Genomic DNA, 15,157 nt, shown 5'->3' with positions numbered 1-15,157 from the left:
CGGGGAAACTGAGGCCGCGGGCGGGGTCGCGCGTGGCGCCAAGGCGGGGCTCGCGACCCCGACCCGACCCCGACCCCGCAGCCCGCGTGGGATGGGCGCGCGGCTCCCGAGGGCTTCCTGGTGGGGGCGGCCGGGCCGGGCTCGAGCTCATCGGGACGCCACAGGACCGGATTCCCCGGGACCCTGTCTACACCCGCCAAAGCGGCTGTGGAGCTTAGAATTTTTGTTTAAAACCCGCCAACGGCCTTAATGTCTGCGGATCTGCGGGGGGGGGGGGGGGAGCTGGGGCAGGGAGGGGGCGGGGTGAGGCTCCTGGGGGCTCCTTGTTCTGCCTCCCAGGGAGCATCCCTTGCATCCTCTCCCTCCCCCTCCCTCCCTCCCCCTCCCCCTCCCTCCCCCTCCCTCCCTCTCCCTCCCCCTCCCTCCCTCCCCCTCCCCCTCCCTCCCCCTCCCTCCCTCTCCCTCCCCCTCCCCCTCCCTCCCCCTCCCTCCCTCTCCCTCCCCTCTCCCCCTCCCTCCCCCTCCCTCTCCTCTGTCTCTTTCTGTCTCTTTGTCTCTCTCTCTCTCTCTGCTGGACTTGGGGCCTGGGCTCTTTTTCCTCTGCTTTGGCTTCTTAACCCGAGAGGTGGGCAGCCTCCTGCCCCGGGCAGAGCCGGGCCTACCTGGGGGCCACCCCTGCCTACGGGCAAGAGGGACTCCCGGCCTCTCACACTGGCACCAGGTGGGAAGGTGACCGCTGTGGGCTCTGCTGGGTCTTTCAATCTAAGAGAAAAGCATCGGATTTGGAGTCTCTGGTTTAAAAATTCATGGATTCGGGATCCCTGGGTGGCGCAGCGGTTTGGCGCCTGCCTTTGGCCCAGGGCGCGATCCTGGAGACCCGGGATCGAGCCCCACATCAGGCTCCCAGTGCATGGAGCCTGCTTCTCCCTCTGCCTGTGTCTCTGCCTCTCTCTCTCTCTGTCTGTGTGTGTGTGACTATCATAAAAAAAATAAATTAATTAAAAAAAAATAAAAATTCATGGATTCTTGGCGGTACCCACGGAGGATTTGGGGCCTGTGGAGCCTTTCTCTGGTCCCAAGCACCCTGCCCTCCCGCCCGGAGAGGGAGCAGTGCAAGTGAGCGGCCACCCCACCTCACTCTCTTCATGTGTCACTTCCTGTTTTCAAATTCGTGAGCTCATTTGGTGGAAATTTACCAAGGGAAATAGTTTAATTTTGGAAAGTACCAAAAACTTATCTGTGGTCATTTGGCTTGTTTTGGGGGGCTCTTGAAATCGAGGGGGCATCACCAGAGGACCTTTGAGGCTCGAGGCTGAAGAAATGGAAAGCCCAGCCCGTGAGGCTGAACCTGACTCAGAACGGAATCGAGACCTTTTGGAGGGAGACTCATCTCTACCCAGCAGAGAAATTTTTTTTTTTTCCTAAAAATAAGTTTAAAAAGAAATGCAGTTCATCCGGCTCAGCCCTCCGATCTGGTGGTCTGAGCGGGAGGCTGTGACTCAGGAACAGGGAAGTAGGGAGGGTCCCAGCAGCGCCTCGCACATCCCGTCTGCTGGGCCCACAGAGGACCGAGGCTCCGTCCTCCACCCTCCGGCCGCCAGGCTCTTGGCATTGAAGTGCCCGCCTCGTCTCGCGGCCATCGAGCTCGTGGCTCCTGAAAGGTGCTGGGTACTGAGTGACCGGAGGGACTCTGGGTGCTGTGCAGGTAGAGCACAGGCGACAGGCCCCTAAGCTGACCCCTCCTGGCCTGGCCTGTTCCTAGAGCTGAGATTTTTTTTTTTTAAAGATTCTATTCATTTGAGAGAGAGAGAGAGAGAGAGAGAGAGAGAGAGAGAGAACAAGCAGGGGGAGCGCAGAGGGAGAGGGAGAAGCAGGCTCCCCACTGAGCAGGAAGCCCGACACGATGACGTGGGGCTGGACCCCAGGACCCTCAGATCATGACCTGAGCCCCCAGGGGCCCGTAGAGCAGAGAGTATTCATCCCTTCTAAGATGGAGAACAGAAAATTGGTGAAAACTGACAAAGCCCCGACAACGTGGTGCCAGGAGGAGGGGAGGTGTCTTCCTTCTCACCGCCCCCATCTGAAAACCTGCAGTGAAATGCCGGAGGATGTCCTTACATATTGGAGTGAGCACTGGACTAGGAGTCCGACTTCTCTTTGTTTTTCCTCAGCTCTAAGCCAGTTGTTTGGGGGAAGGAGGAGTTGGAAGATGAATGAATGAGTGCTCAAGGAATAGTCCATAAAACAACACTTGATTGATTTTTGGGGTAGAGGAGAATGACCGTACAGATCATAGGACGCGCGCGTGACGGTTTTCAGACTTTGTGTTCGCTGTAGGGCTGCGCCTTCGCGGGTGCTGCGGCTCAGGCTGCGGTGGGCCGGGCGGAGGGGTCATTGCGGGCTGGGTCACTGGCCCTCGGGGCGGAGGCGGGATCCCACTGCAGCCTGCGGAAGCGTCTAGGTGGCCCCCGTGGAAATGGGAATGGAGCGGAGCGGACGCCTGTGTCCTTTGTGCAGCATCACTTCCAGTTTCCAGATGTGGCCGGCGTACAGGTGGCTGAGGGGGGGCCACCTGGCGGCGGAGCCCGCACCCCTGCCCCTCAGCGCTCCACGTTTCTTCCACAAGAGCCAGGTGGCTGTCGTCTTGAGTGGGCGGAGTTAGCCACTGGGTGCACGTGGGGAAGGAGAGGTCTGTCCTGGGGCAGCGGCGGAGGGCAGGGGTGGCCACGCTGCCGGGGCATCTCCACTGACCCCCGCGTGTGTTTGCACGTGTTAGGCCGCAGGCCATTGCCGGGTCACGGCTGGGGCCTGAGGCCGACAGGCCCGGGCCCATCACGGCCTCCTGGGGCCCCGGGGCGCCCCCGAGCGCAGTCCTGCCCTTGAAGTGTGGGGCCCAGAACTTGGGCCTTATAAATACCGCGTGCTCCCAGCTTGGCCCCTGCGTTCCTTCTTTTCATTGCCGGCAACGTGCTTCGTGTGTCGCAGCTTGTGTTGGTGGAAACAGCTGGGGGGCCCTGGGGGCTCCGCGGTTGGGCGTCTGGCTCTTGATGCCTGCCCGGGCCTTGATCTCGGGTGTGAGCCCTGGGTCGGCTCCGCGCTCGGTGGGAAGTCGGCTGGGGGATTCTCTCTCCCGCCCACTTCTCCTCCCGTTCATATTCTCTCTCAAATAAATAAATAAATAAATTAATAAATAAATAAATAAGTAAGTAAGTAAATAAATCCATCTTCAAAATGGAACAAAGCAAGCCAGTTAGTGAGCAGCTTCCCTGGGAGCTTCACCTCCGTCTCCTCTGATGGCTGCCGGTCCCGGGCCAGGAGGTCCGGTGAGACGGGGGCCGCCGGCGGTCATCCAGGAGAGTCCGTCACACTGGCCTCTTCCGTCCGCATTCGGGGCGTCTCCGGGTACCTGCGCACAGGTGACCGCGGCCACAAGGTGAGCCTTGGCGCCAAATAGTCTCGTGAGAACGGCAGCCTGCGCCGCACGCCCTCTTTGCCCTACTTGGCTGTCATGATTTAAAATGTCCCATGTTTCCTTCTGTTAACCTCTATTTTGCTTCCTTTAAAAGAATCATTTTTAAAGATTGTATTTATTTATTAGAGAGAGAGAGCGAGAGCGAGCACACAGGCAGGGGGAGCAGCGGAGGGAGAGGGAGAAGCAGGTCCCGCTGGGCAGGGAGGGCGCGGACTCCACCCTGGGACCCCGGGGTCACGCCCTGAGCCCCTCGGGCGACCCCACCTCCGGTCCTAATACACTTGTAATGACTGGCCTGTTTACAAGGCTTTTTCTTTCTGCCCCACTTGCCTTCTAGGGAATATAAGAAATTAGATGACTTAAAGCCAATGGGGCAGAGTTGGCGGCGCCCGCTCATGGTTGCTCCCTTGGCTTGGCACAGGCGCGGGCGTCGGCCCCGTTCAGGCGACCAGCCCGCAGGACACGATCCGTGAACACCTGTACCTAAGGGAAGCGTCCCTGCCGTCGCCTGTGCGTCACCTTTCTTAGGGCTGAAGAGCCAGATGCATCCTAACAAAACTAGGAAAGAAGTCGGGTTGCTCGTGGAAGGGCGTTTCTACGTCTGCTAATCTTCCGTCTCCACAATTTCTCAGATTTTAAGGTAAGGAACCGAGTGGCTCTAGAATCGTTGGCCTCAGAGATGTCCCTGGGCTTTCCCCATCATCTTGGGACTGGCCGCTTTGCAACCACAACGGGGATTCCAGTTAATGGTAAAGGCGTCGATGACACTCGGGAATGGTGACGCGGTTGGGCCCAGGAGGGCGAGCTCGTCACCCTACCCTTCTCTTCGCCCTTTCTGTCGCCTCTGTCCCCTGCCCGGAAGGACCGCAGTTACCCAGAGAAGTCCCTTCCTCGGTGCTCTCCCCGCCAGGTGGACCCCCGGGTCCCGAGGCCTTGCTCCGCTGCAGAACCGTTGCTCTCCGCGCACGCACGAGGGGAGACGGGGCGCCCGGGGCGAGGCGAACAGCTGGTGTCCGCTCAGCAGGCGGGGGCGCTGCCTGTGGCCTTCAACTTGCTCCGTCCTCAGGACTCAGCCTGAGAGAAAAGCCCCGGGAGTGGGGAGCGCTTTGCTTCGGGATCGGAGCGGCGGGGGTTGGGGGGCCCCCCGCCTCGGGCCCGGTTCCCTCTGTGACGGGGGTGCAGTCCGGGGCAGGCCCTTGAGCCCTGGAGCCCTGGGCTGGAGGCGGGTGAACTCTCCCGCCCGTCTAAGGGCTGTGTCCCCCGGACCAGGACCCGCGTCACGGACGCTGAAGCTTCCACCTGATGCCTCCTCTTTTTGGACTCCAGACTTTTTTTTTTAAGAGCGAGCAATGTGAAAGCCTCCTCTGAGGACTTGCTTTCAGAGCTCCAGCCAGCTGAGTGTCCAGCACAAGCCAAGACCTGAAGCAAGACGGTGGGGCGGGAGCGAGAGCGGGGCCAGGGCTGCAGCTCGCTGGCGAGGGGGGATGCCCTGCGGGGGGATGCCCTGCGGCGGGGCTGCGGCCCTGGGCTCCGTAAGGCTCCTCTCTTCTGACCTTCTTACTTTACGAAAGGGAGGATGCGGGCCCGGGGGCCGGGGAACGAGCCGACCCCGTAAGTCGCAGGTCCGGAGGGGCTTCCTGTCCGCCCCGGGCCCACGATGTCTCTATGACACCCCGTCCCTTCTTGTCCCTGCGCCCACTTCTCCTGGGCTGCGTCTCCAGGCCTGGGAACAGGGCGTGCTCCTCAGTGTGGCCCCTTGTGCCCACCGGCCTGTGGTACAGAAAGGAGGCCCAGCAGATCCCTGTGACGCGGGACCGACGTGCGCTCTGGAGGGCTCGGGGGTAGTGGGAAGACAGGCCTACCCGCCACTCCTGCGGGCTCCCCACCGGCATTTCACCAAATACATTTTTAGTTTATACCGTGAGCCTCTTTGCCTCTTTTATTTTATCACTGACTTCTTTCTAAAAGTTGGTTCTGCACGCAAGGCGCGATCCCTACCCCAAGGGCTGCGGGCTCTACCGACTGAGCCAGCCACGCGCCCCCCTGGCTCCTTTTGAAAAGAGCCACAGTCTACACATTCAGTGACACTTTTTTAAAAAAGATTTTACTTATTCGCCAGAGAGCGAGCGAGCAAGCGAGCGCACAAACAGTGGGGAGAGGGAGAGGCAGGGACCCCGCTGAGCAGGAGCCCGATGTGGGACTCGATCCCGGACCCGGGACCATGACCTGAGCTGAAGGCAGGCCCCTAGGTAACACTTCCTGAGAGGAGCATCCCGAGTCCCTCGGGGGAGACACGTCTGAAATGCAAAATCAAACAGACAAGGAAAGCCGCCCGGCCGCCTTCCTGGGTGCGTGCCTGGTGACCAGCGTCCAGCCGCGCAGCCGCAGCCTAGGGCAGGGCCCGTGTCCCCGCTGCCCCCCCGGTGACGGGACCGGGGCTGCGGACGGTGGGGCTGGCACCGGCCTCTCCCCACCCCGCTCCTCCTTCCGCGGAGAGCGTGTGTGCCCCCAGCCCCCACCGCCGGGGCCCTCCGAGGACAGACCCACTGGGAAGGACACATCCTGGGAAGCAGGGACCCAGGCGGGCACACTCACGCACACGCGTGCCCACGGCCGCCTCGTCCAAGGGTCGGAGGGAAGCTGGCAATCTGGATTTGTAGGTGGAAGCTCTTGATTTTGAGACCACTCCGCGAGCCAGAAGGCAAAGCCGCTGAGTGGGTGTCTGTGGGCCGGGGCAGGTGACATGGGGCGGCTGGGCTCACCCCACGGGACACCGGGTGCACAGCACAGCCGGGGACAGGGCCAGCATGGCTGGGGACAGGGCCACCACGGCCGGGACAGGGCCGCCACCCCTGTGCCCTCTGAGGACCTTCCTGCTGAGGCCCCGGCGCGGTGCCCCCTAAGCGGGGCGCCCGTCCCAACCCCTGTGCCTGCTCCCCCACAGCCATGGCCCCTGGGCGGTGGCCTGGCCTTGCCCGAGCACTAGGTCCTGCAGGATGTGCCCCCCACACCCGGGCACCCCCTGCCCCGGGCACCCCCGCACCCCACCGGCCTCGCCCGGAGCCTTCACACAGTTTCCTGGAACCGTCAGGGCGGCGGAGCCGTTTCCCTAACTCAGGAGACAACTCAGCAGTTTTGTTTTTCAGCGTCTGGGACTCATAAACCTGGAATCCTGTCTTCGTTTTTCCACTAGAATTTTCCTCGGCTGGGAGCCTGGCCCGGGCCTTGGCCAAGAGGTCGCGCTCGGCCACCCTCTGCCGGGCTCCGTCCTCCCCACCCAGGGCACGGCGGCTCTACAGACGGGGAGACTGAGTCAGGCGGTGGCAGCGGGGAGGCCGCCTCGGAGGAGCCCGAGGGAAGCCTTGCCCGGGAGCGGCGTCCAGGGCGGCCCGTGCCCTGCGCCCGCGCCCCTCGGCTCGTGGGCCTGGAGCAAGGGAGGCGGAGCGGAGCCTGGGCGGCCGGGCGGGTGGGCCGGGCGGGCCGGGTGCTTCTCTCCCTGGGCCGTGAGCCGTTAACTGGCCAGGAGGGAGAGCACGCAGGACCCCGGGCCTTGCTTTCTCTTCCCGGAAAACCCTCGCCCTACCTGGCAGAGGCCTGCGCCTCCGGGAAGCCGTCCTGGCCTGATTCTCTTCCACGCTGATGTCGACCCGTCTGGCGGCCCGCGGCCACTGTCCCCGCCGCGGTCAGAGCGGACGACCACCACTGCCTGCTGCCCCTGCGGGACCCGCAGCTCTCCTCGCGTCTGCGTGGCCAGGCCCGGCGCCCCTGGGCTCTGCGCCCCGCTTCCCGCACCCTCCTGAGGGGGCCCCCCTGTGCCCCCCGCAGTCACTCACACATCAGCATCGCCACGGGCTGCGCTCCCTCGAGTGTCTGTGTGGGCATCTCCATCCTCTTAAAGGACACAGCCCCGTTGGAGTGAGGGCTGCCCCCGCCCCGCCGCGGCCTTCCCTTGCCCTGACCGATTCCACCTGCGATCACCCTATTTCCCAAGCAGGTCACGTTCTGCGGGGCCGGGGGGAGGCTCCTGGGGGGGCACAGCTCAAGCCATCAGGCCCTCCCTTCCCACTTGGCGCATCTGTATCTCCTCCTGCCTTCCCCGCGTGTCCTGGCACCTCCTGAGTCGGGGACTGAAGCATCCCCGATTTCCCCGCCCCTATTCCCTCCACACCCCTTGTCCCGCCTCCAAGAGCTCTCCTGGGGCTGCCCGCGTCCCCACTAGTTCAAGCCACCATCACTTGGTGACACCAGCTGCAAGAGCTCAGTGGCTCCCGGCCTCCCTCACCTGCCTGGTCTCACACTCTCGCCTACACGAAGCACAAAGAGTGTTCTAGGGATCCGCCCCCTGCCCCCCTGCCCCCTGCCCCCACCTCCCTGCCCCCCCCCCAGTTAACTTCCGATCCAGTCCCTCGGGTTCTTTGATCGGCCCCCTGTGTCCCGGACCACGGCCTCTCCCTGGAATGCCCTCTCCGAGCTGCTCCTGGTCAGGAGGCGAAGGGCAGCTTAAGGTCATCTTACTGACCGACACTCGGAGACCCTGCGACCCCCTGGTCAGGAGCAGCCACCGGTTGTTCCCCACCACACACCCTGACTTTATTTCTCTGCAAAGAATTTTGTAAAGAGGTTATTTTTTCTCATTTCTGTAGGTATTTATTGCCTTTTGCCACAGTTACAACGCAGTTCCTCGGAGAGCAGGGGACCTTGTTTACCTTGGTCACACCATCTAGGACCGTGTCCGGAACACGGGAGGAATTCAATAAATATTTATTAAATGAATAATTAATCCTGCCCGGAAGATCTTTGTTTGTGAGCCCTACTCTGCTCCACCCCCCACCTCCGCCCTTTTGGAAATTTATTCTATGCATTTTTTAAATAAAGATTTTATTTATTTATTCATTGGAGACACAGAGAGAGGCAGAGACACAGGCAGAGGGAGAAGCAGGCTCCATGCAGGGAGCCCGACGTGGGACTCGAACCCAGGACCTGGGATCACAACCTGAGCCTCAACCGCTGAGCCGCCCAGGCGCCCCTGGAAATTTTTTCTAAATAACCAACAGGAGGAACAGGGGACACACACCCACTTTGGGTCTTGACGCCTGTTGTCCACGTGGTTTGTGAAGCTGTGAGGTCAGGTTTCATTTCTTAGGCGACCTTTCGAACCCCAGGGGCCGAGGGAGCGTCTGGCCTGGGGGAGGGGGCGTGGCGGTTAGAGACCCGAGCGGCGGGTTAGAGCTGCTGCCACGGGGCTCAGGCGTCCCCGTCCTCCGGGCGCCCGTCCCGAGGTCAGCGGCCTGGTCGGCCCACCTGCTGCGCCAACGCGGTGTGGCCGCGGGAGCTGGGGCGACCGGGGAGCTCTTCCCGGGTTGAGGCCGAGTCCCGGAGGCCAGCTGGGAGGCAGGGAGGCTGTGCCAGCCGCAGACACAGAGGGGCTTGGGCCAGGATCGGCTCCGGACTGGAGCGCCTCTGCCTAGGTTACGGGGTCGGAGCTTCAGGTGCGTCTCTGCAGAAGCTCCGGAAATGCAGGCCTGTCCTCGCGGCTGCACGCACAGCCGCTCGGCGCCCCCGGGTGCCCCATCCAGGTCGGTCAGTGGCGCTGACGACTCGGGACGCGTGGGCACCGCTGCGGGTCGGAGCCTGCATTCCTAGGGGGGCTGCCGGCTTCCTGATGGCGGGAACCACCCCTGGGGCAGAACAGTCCAGAGTCCTGAATCCGGGCTCCACCACCTGCGGGCTCAGCGCTCCCGGGGGGGGGTGTTGGGGTTCAGCCTCTCTGTTCCCCGGTTTACTCCTCTGTACCGTGGCAGTAGCGCCGCCTCACGGGGTTGCTAGTGCATTCAGAGTCACGGGTGGAAAAGACACGAGAGACGCCTAACAACTGGGCAGCGCTTGGCAGGCAAACGGGTCTCCCAGGTGCCGGGATGTGCCCTGGGCACGTCTGCCAGCGCCCTGCGAGGGCGGCCTGCGGTCCCCGCCGTGGCCTCTTGGGCCTCCGACCTCCCCACCCCCCATCCCCTGAAGGGTGGCCTGCTAGGGCCCCACCTGGCTCCAGGCCTTGTCCTGCTGAGGACCAGCGGCCCCAGGGCGGGGGGGGGGCAGGGCCTGGGCGCGGGGCCCGCGGGGTCAACCGGGCACCCCTAGCCTGCCGGGCTCTCCCCAGAGAGCGCTTTAAAGTGTGTGTTTCTAGGCTCGGCTCAGAGCCTGTGCTCAGCAGGGCCAGGGTGAGGCCTGAGAACCTGCCTTTCTGTCTGTCTGTCTGTCCTTTTTTTCCTTTAAGATGTTATGTGTTTGATGCAGAGAGAGCGAGTACAAGCGGGACAGCGGCGGGCGGAGGGCGGGAGAAGCAGGCTCCGCGCTGAGCAGGGCCCGACGCGGGGGACAGTGGACACGGCTCCTAACCCTGCAGCCCCCACCTGGCTGATGTCGCGGCTCCGTCTTCACAGGATCACAGCGAGGGGCTTGCTGACCTCAGGAGCATTGGGGAGGTCCCCGACCACGGCAGGTCCTACGTCCTCACCGTCTCGGTGCCCCGTGGTAGCACGTCCACCGCGTCCCGTGTCTCACACACGCACACACTGCAGCCACCCCAGGGGCCGTTTTCATTTGCACGCTCAGCACATAAGGAAGGAGCAGCCTCCCGTCGGGCCCAGCCCCCGGGGAGTGGAGGGCACGCAGGGGAGGACACGCCAGGTGCTGCTGCCAGGTGGTGGCCCTGGCTCCCCGGGGGCCCTCCTGGCCTGTGCCGTCGGCGGGGAGCTGGGCAGGGGGCTGATGACAGGACCCAGGGTGCCCCATCGGGACCTGAGCCGGAGTCAGGAGATGCCTAAGTGGCCGAGCCCTCGCCGCGCTCCCGGGCGCCTGAACCTCCCGAGCTGTGGGGCCCGCGGGAGGACGCCTGGTGTCCATCGGCACGTTCGCGTCCTTTGAGGGGGTGGGGGGCCTGCAGCGAGACTTCCTCAAGTTGTGCTTAAACTGTGCCGCGTCCTAACGTCGTGCGGAGGTCCTCGCTGCGCCCCACGCCCACCCCGGTCAGGCCCTCACGGCCACTCCCCACGGGCTGTGCCCCGTGATCACAGCAAAGCCAGTGACTGCCCCAGAGCCCAGGGCGCAGGGGGCCCGATGGTGCAGGCGAGGGAAGGTGTGGAATGGGTCCCTAAGCTCGGGCCCAGCCGCCCGCCTCCCCACCGAGGGCGCACAGCGTGGCGGGGCCGGGGCCTGGGCGCAGGTGCTCCCCCGAAGGCCGCCTGCGTGGCCCGGCTGGTCGCTCCCTACATGTGTCGCGGGGGTCCCGGCAGTGGGGCCACTAGCCTCCTGGCTTACAGGCGTGAGAGTGGAGGCTTTGGGAGGCAGAGCAGGTGCAGATGGCTGGGCGACCCCCCGGTGCCCCTGGAACCCCCCTCCCCCGTCCTGTGGTTGGCGCCTTGGAGAGGACGTGGGTGTGTACAGGTGACGCCGAGGCAGGGGGAGGCGGGCAGTGTCCCTGCAAGGCCTGTGTGGGGTGCACACGGATCCTGTGGTGGGGGGCCTGTGGGGAAGCAGCCGTGTTGGGGGGTGAGGCCGTGTTGGGGTGCAGGCCTGGCGGCAGAGGGGACCCGCAGGGCTCTCGTCCTTCACTTCCGTCACCCGTCCCTCCCCCAGGCCAGGTGTGTGGGAGCAGAGAGGCCCATGCCGAGCTGCGCGTGGGGAGCGTCTGGCGGGGCTGCCCCGGGGCGGGTCCACGCGGACCTCTGCAGTACTGGCGGGGCACACGGCTGTGCCCCGTGTGGGCGACACGCCGGGCCCATGAGCCTGCTGGGCGGCCCGGAGGTGACCGGGCTGCCGTTGAGGCCGCGCCGCGGGGGGACACGGCGCCAGCACTGGACAGATGGGTCAGGACGGGGAACACGACTCTTTCAGCATCAGGTTTGAGCAGAAAATAGGACAAGAACGTCGCCCGAACCACGAGATGACCAGCCACCCCCTTCCTGGCCGACGGCGCGAGGCTGCCGCTCCTCCACGCGGGACCTCAGAGGGTCAGTCCCCTCCCCTGCTGCCAGGCCACATCCTGCCCGAGGCCACCAGGCCACCAGCGCCCCGGCCCGGCCTGCGGGGCCACGTCTTCCTCGGGCAGCAGAGAGGCCTTGAGCGTTCAGCCCCCAGTTCCCAGGCCGCGGGGACACAGGGCCTGTCACGGATTGGCTGGATTGGCGGCGGCGCGGCCGCGGGGTCTGGCCGCTGTTTGGAAGCCCTGCCACGGGGGACCCACCGCGAAGGCTGCCCCAAGCTCGGACAGCGAGCCGGGTCCATCAGGATGCGGAACCACCCCCTGCCCCCCCCCCGCCCCCGCCGGGGCAGAGTCTGGGCCGTGGGCTGCACCTGCCGAGGGAGCTTCCACGGGAACAGGGACAGATCCGCACTCCCGGGAGCTGGAGACCTCGCGCTGCTGCCAGGGCCCTGCACGCCTCAGCCGCTCCCCTCGGCCGTGCGCGGCCTTGTCCTCGGTCGGTCGCCCTGACAGCCGGGCTGCTCCGTGGGTCACCTGGGGAGGTCTCCCGGGAGCTGCATAAACTCGGCGAGAGGCTCCAGCCTGCACCCACCTGGGTCTGAGGCCACCATCGAGTGACAGGCGCGGGGTAACCGTGTGCTAGACGGGCGTGTGTGCCCGGAGCCGACGGGCCGCTCTCGGGCTCGGCTGCGCTAAGCGGGCAACGGCGCCCTTCTCGGCCTCCCGTCCCCGTCCGTAAAGCGGGCTCATGACAGCCCCACACCTCGGGGGGGGGGTGGGTCTTGACACGTTGAGTGGGGCCCTACGTGAAGATTCCCTTGTGAGATCAAAGAGCTACCCCCAAATGTCACTTAAAAATCAACGTCTTTACAAATCGGGCGGGTCCCGGAGACCTGGTTGGGGCCAGAACAGTCTCCCCGTTCCCACCCGTCCCTCTCCTCCAGGTTGCTGCCCGCGGCCTGCCTTCCAGGGCGGCGATCCTTGACCGGAGCAAGTCCCGGGGGCATGGCCAGGTGCTGGGGGGACCCGGGGGGATCCCCACGAGGGTGAGGAGAGGCCACTGGAGGGCAGGGGCCTCCCACCGTCTGTTTGCTGAGGGCACTGACTCCCGGGTCTGCGCTGTGGCTCCGTCCACCCGTCCCGCCTCCTGGTGGGTTGAAGCGGCCCCGGCGTGAAATAACAGCACCCCCCCCCGCCCCGGTTCTGCACACGGAAAGCAGTCAGGTTTTATTTTATTTATTTTATATTTTATTTTTTTGATTTTTATTTATTTATGTTAGTCACACACAGAGAGAGAGAGAGAGAGAGGCAAAGACACAGGCAGAGGGAGAAGCAGGCTCCATGCACCGGGAGCCCGACGTGGGATTCGATCCCGGGTCTCCAGGATCGCGCCCTGGGCCAAAGGCAGGCGCCAAACCGCTGCGCCACCCAGGGATCCCCGCAAAGTCAGGTTTTAATGATCCCTTCTCTGTTCCTTGGTGTTTTCTTTCAAGCAAAGGCCATAATGGTAAGAAACCACACTTCAGTGGGGCTACTCTTGCGTCCCCAGCAAGCGTTCCTGAGTGGCGGGTCTAGGAGTCGTTCCAATTTTTATTGCATCTGGTGTCCGATAACCTTGGAAGGAGGCTCTGTCTCCATGCCCCCCAAGGCCATGTTATTTCCGAAAGTTACAGCTCTTAAAATCATCCCCTAATAACAGCAAGTGCCACTAATTCTAAGGAAAGCGAGCTTTCCCAATAAGACCAGCCGTGAATGGTTTTTAGGAAAAAGAGAAGAAAGGAAGGAAGGAAAGGAAGACCCTTCAGCAGCAGGAGCCCAGGGTGAAAACTGTGCATAGCTCAACTAGTTCAGGAGTTTTCACAGCCGTTTAGAAAGATGTCTTCGGCAAACTCATCCAAATTGGCCAAGAACGCCGGGCAGGCTGGGCACGCGGCGTCCGCCGTAGGCCAGTATTCAATCCAGGTCGAGGAGTCCAGGGGGTAGATGTACCTGCCGAGAAAAAGGACAATGGAGCAGCGTGGCGGCGGCCGCGGGGAGAGGGGGCCACGGCCCCGGAAGCCCCGGAAGCCCCGGAAGCCCCGGAAGCCCCGGAAGCCCCGGAAGCCCCGGCTGTTGGGGCGGCTCAGGCCCCTCGCGGCCGCGTGGTCAGCCGGGCTCTGCTCACCGCCCCCCCAGGGAGGACACCCCCCAAACCCCAGGAAACTGCTTGGGGCTCCCACGATTAAAGGCAGGAACGGTATCTGTTTCAAGCCCTATTCTTCAAACAGAGACAATAAAATGCATAAACACTTCTCTCTTACAAACAGAACATGTCGTCTGAGACCCTACTGAGGGGCGGATGTTGGGGGGGTCGGATGAGCGCCCTCGAGCGTCGTCAGACCCGGGCCCCGGGGTTCATTGATCAGTGAGCACTCAGCCGCCCTCTGCGTTTTGAGTGGTTCGTTGTCTTAAATTCGCGTGTTTCACTGCTTCTGGGCCTTAGATCAAGTGTGAGTTCACACCGTTGCGTTTGGGCTCCTAACTGGTGGTCTGCTGGTTGACAGCAGGACACAGCGGAAACACGTCACTAAGAATAAATGACGCCTGGTTTGGAAGGGAAGACCAGAGACTCCAACAGGACTTACTTGAAACTGAAATTGTGTTTTATCTGGAGGGCTTCTTTACCCATAATTAAATAGCGTCTTCCTTTCTCCAGCTCAGCGTTCGCACACGTGGCCTTTTTAATGAAGGTGATTTCAGAGTCTTTCTGGGCAGCGGCCTCGCCTGGGAGACACACAAGTGGACGGTCACATGCATGTCACGACGCCGTGAGCGCAAGCGCCTTAACAACTCCAGTTCCTCCGGCTGGCGACGGAGGGGTCTAAGTTGATGCCGAGCGGCTGCCGGAGAGTGGCAGCGTCCCTACGGTTACGGCTCTGGGATCTGGAACCAGGCTCGCTGCCCCTTGCTGGCTGTGGGGCCCTGGACGGGTGAAGGCTCAGACCTCGCATCCGGAAGGTGGGAACGACGCTAAAACCCACCCCGTACGAGTCCCGTAGGAGGCCGGAGGCCGTGAACGTGTGAGGACGGCCTAGGCCCGAGAAGCGCCCCGGAAGCACTTCTTCTTCCCGTAGAACCGGGAATTGCAAGACCTTCTCTACGGTTGAACATTAATCCCCAAATGTCACATAACAAGATGAAAAGGTTATTTGGTTGCTGGCAATGACCGGCTTTGTAGACGCGAGGGGTGTGTGAAAGGACTTGGAGGACTTGAAAGAGGGGAACTCTGGGACCCCCAGGGGAGGAACCCGGGAGGAGTCGGGACGCAGGCTGCCGTACGGGGCACGCATCCCCTCCCCTGTGGCCGGGCTGCCCTGCACCCGGGTGCATCCGCACCTCTCAAGGCCGCCAGCAAACACCCCAGATGTTCTTCGTGGTAAACCGCTGTCTCTCCCTTCCTCCCACCCTACCTGGATTTCTGTCACAATGTTGGCGTCTACGCAGCTGTGTCTGGGAACTCCCTGAGGCGGGGCCTGGGCCTGAGTCATGGCTATAGACTCGGACCTGGGGGTCAGCTGTTTAACTCGGACGGAGTCATCCGAATCATTAAATCCTGAAAAACTTCGGAACCTAGACGTAGTAGTAGATGTTTCTCCCCCGATGACCGTGAGGACATGACTTCCCCAGGCAGCAGGATCTAAGCTGCATCCCCAGCGCTGCTTACCAGC

The 15,157-nt window shown here is 63.1% G+C and overlaps 1 protein-coding gene across 2 annotated transcripts in view; it reads right to left on the bottom strand.

Annotated features, from left to right (window-relative positions):
- Positions 1 to 12,676: 12,676 nt before the first annotated feature.
- The window catches only part of C5 (complement C5), a 76,496-nt gene continuing 74,015 nt past the window's right edge, over positions 12,677 to 15,157 (bottom strand). For both annotated transcript variants that reach the window (XM_055302065.1, XM_055302066.1), the window contains exons 40-41: positions 14,075 to 14,213; positions 12,677 to 13,439 (exon numbers count right to left, since the gene is read on the bottom strand). In XM_055302065.1, the coding sequence (XP_055158040.1) occupies positions 13,298 to 13,439; positions 14,075 to 14,213 (281 nt within the window). In that variant the 3' untranslated portion in view covers positions 12,677 to 13,297. The remainder of the gene's footprint in view (positions 13,440 to 14,074; positions 14,214 to 15,157) is intronic.

Source organism: Nyctereutes procyonoides, unplaced genomic scaffold (genome assembly GCF_905146905.1).
Source record: "Nyctereutes procyonoides isolate TBG_1078 unplaced genomic scaffold, NYPRO_anot_genome, whole genome shotgun sequence".
Classification (NCBI taxonomy): Eukaryota; Metazoa; Chordata; class Mammalia; order Carnivora; family Canidae; genus Nyctereutes; species Nyctereutes procyonoides.
Note: the sequence above shows the minus strand (reverse complement) of the source record. Positions and strands in the feature narration are given on the sequence as shown.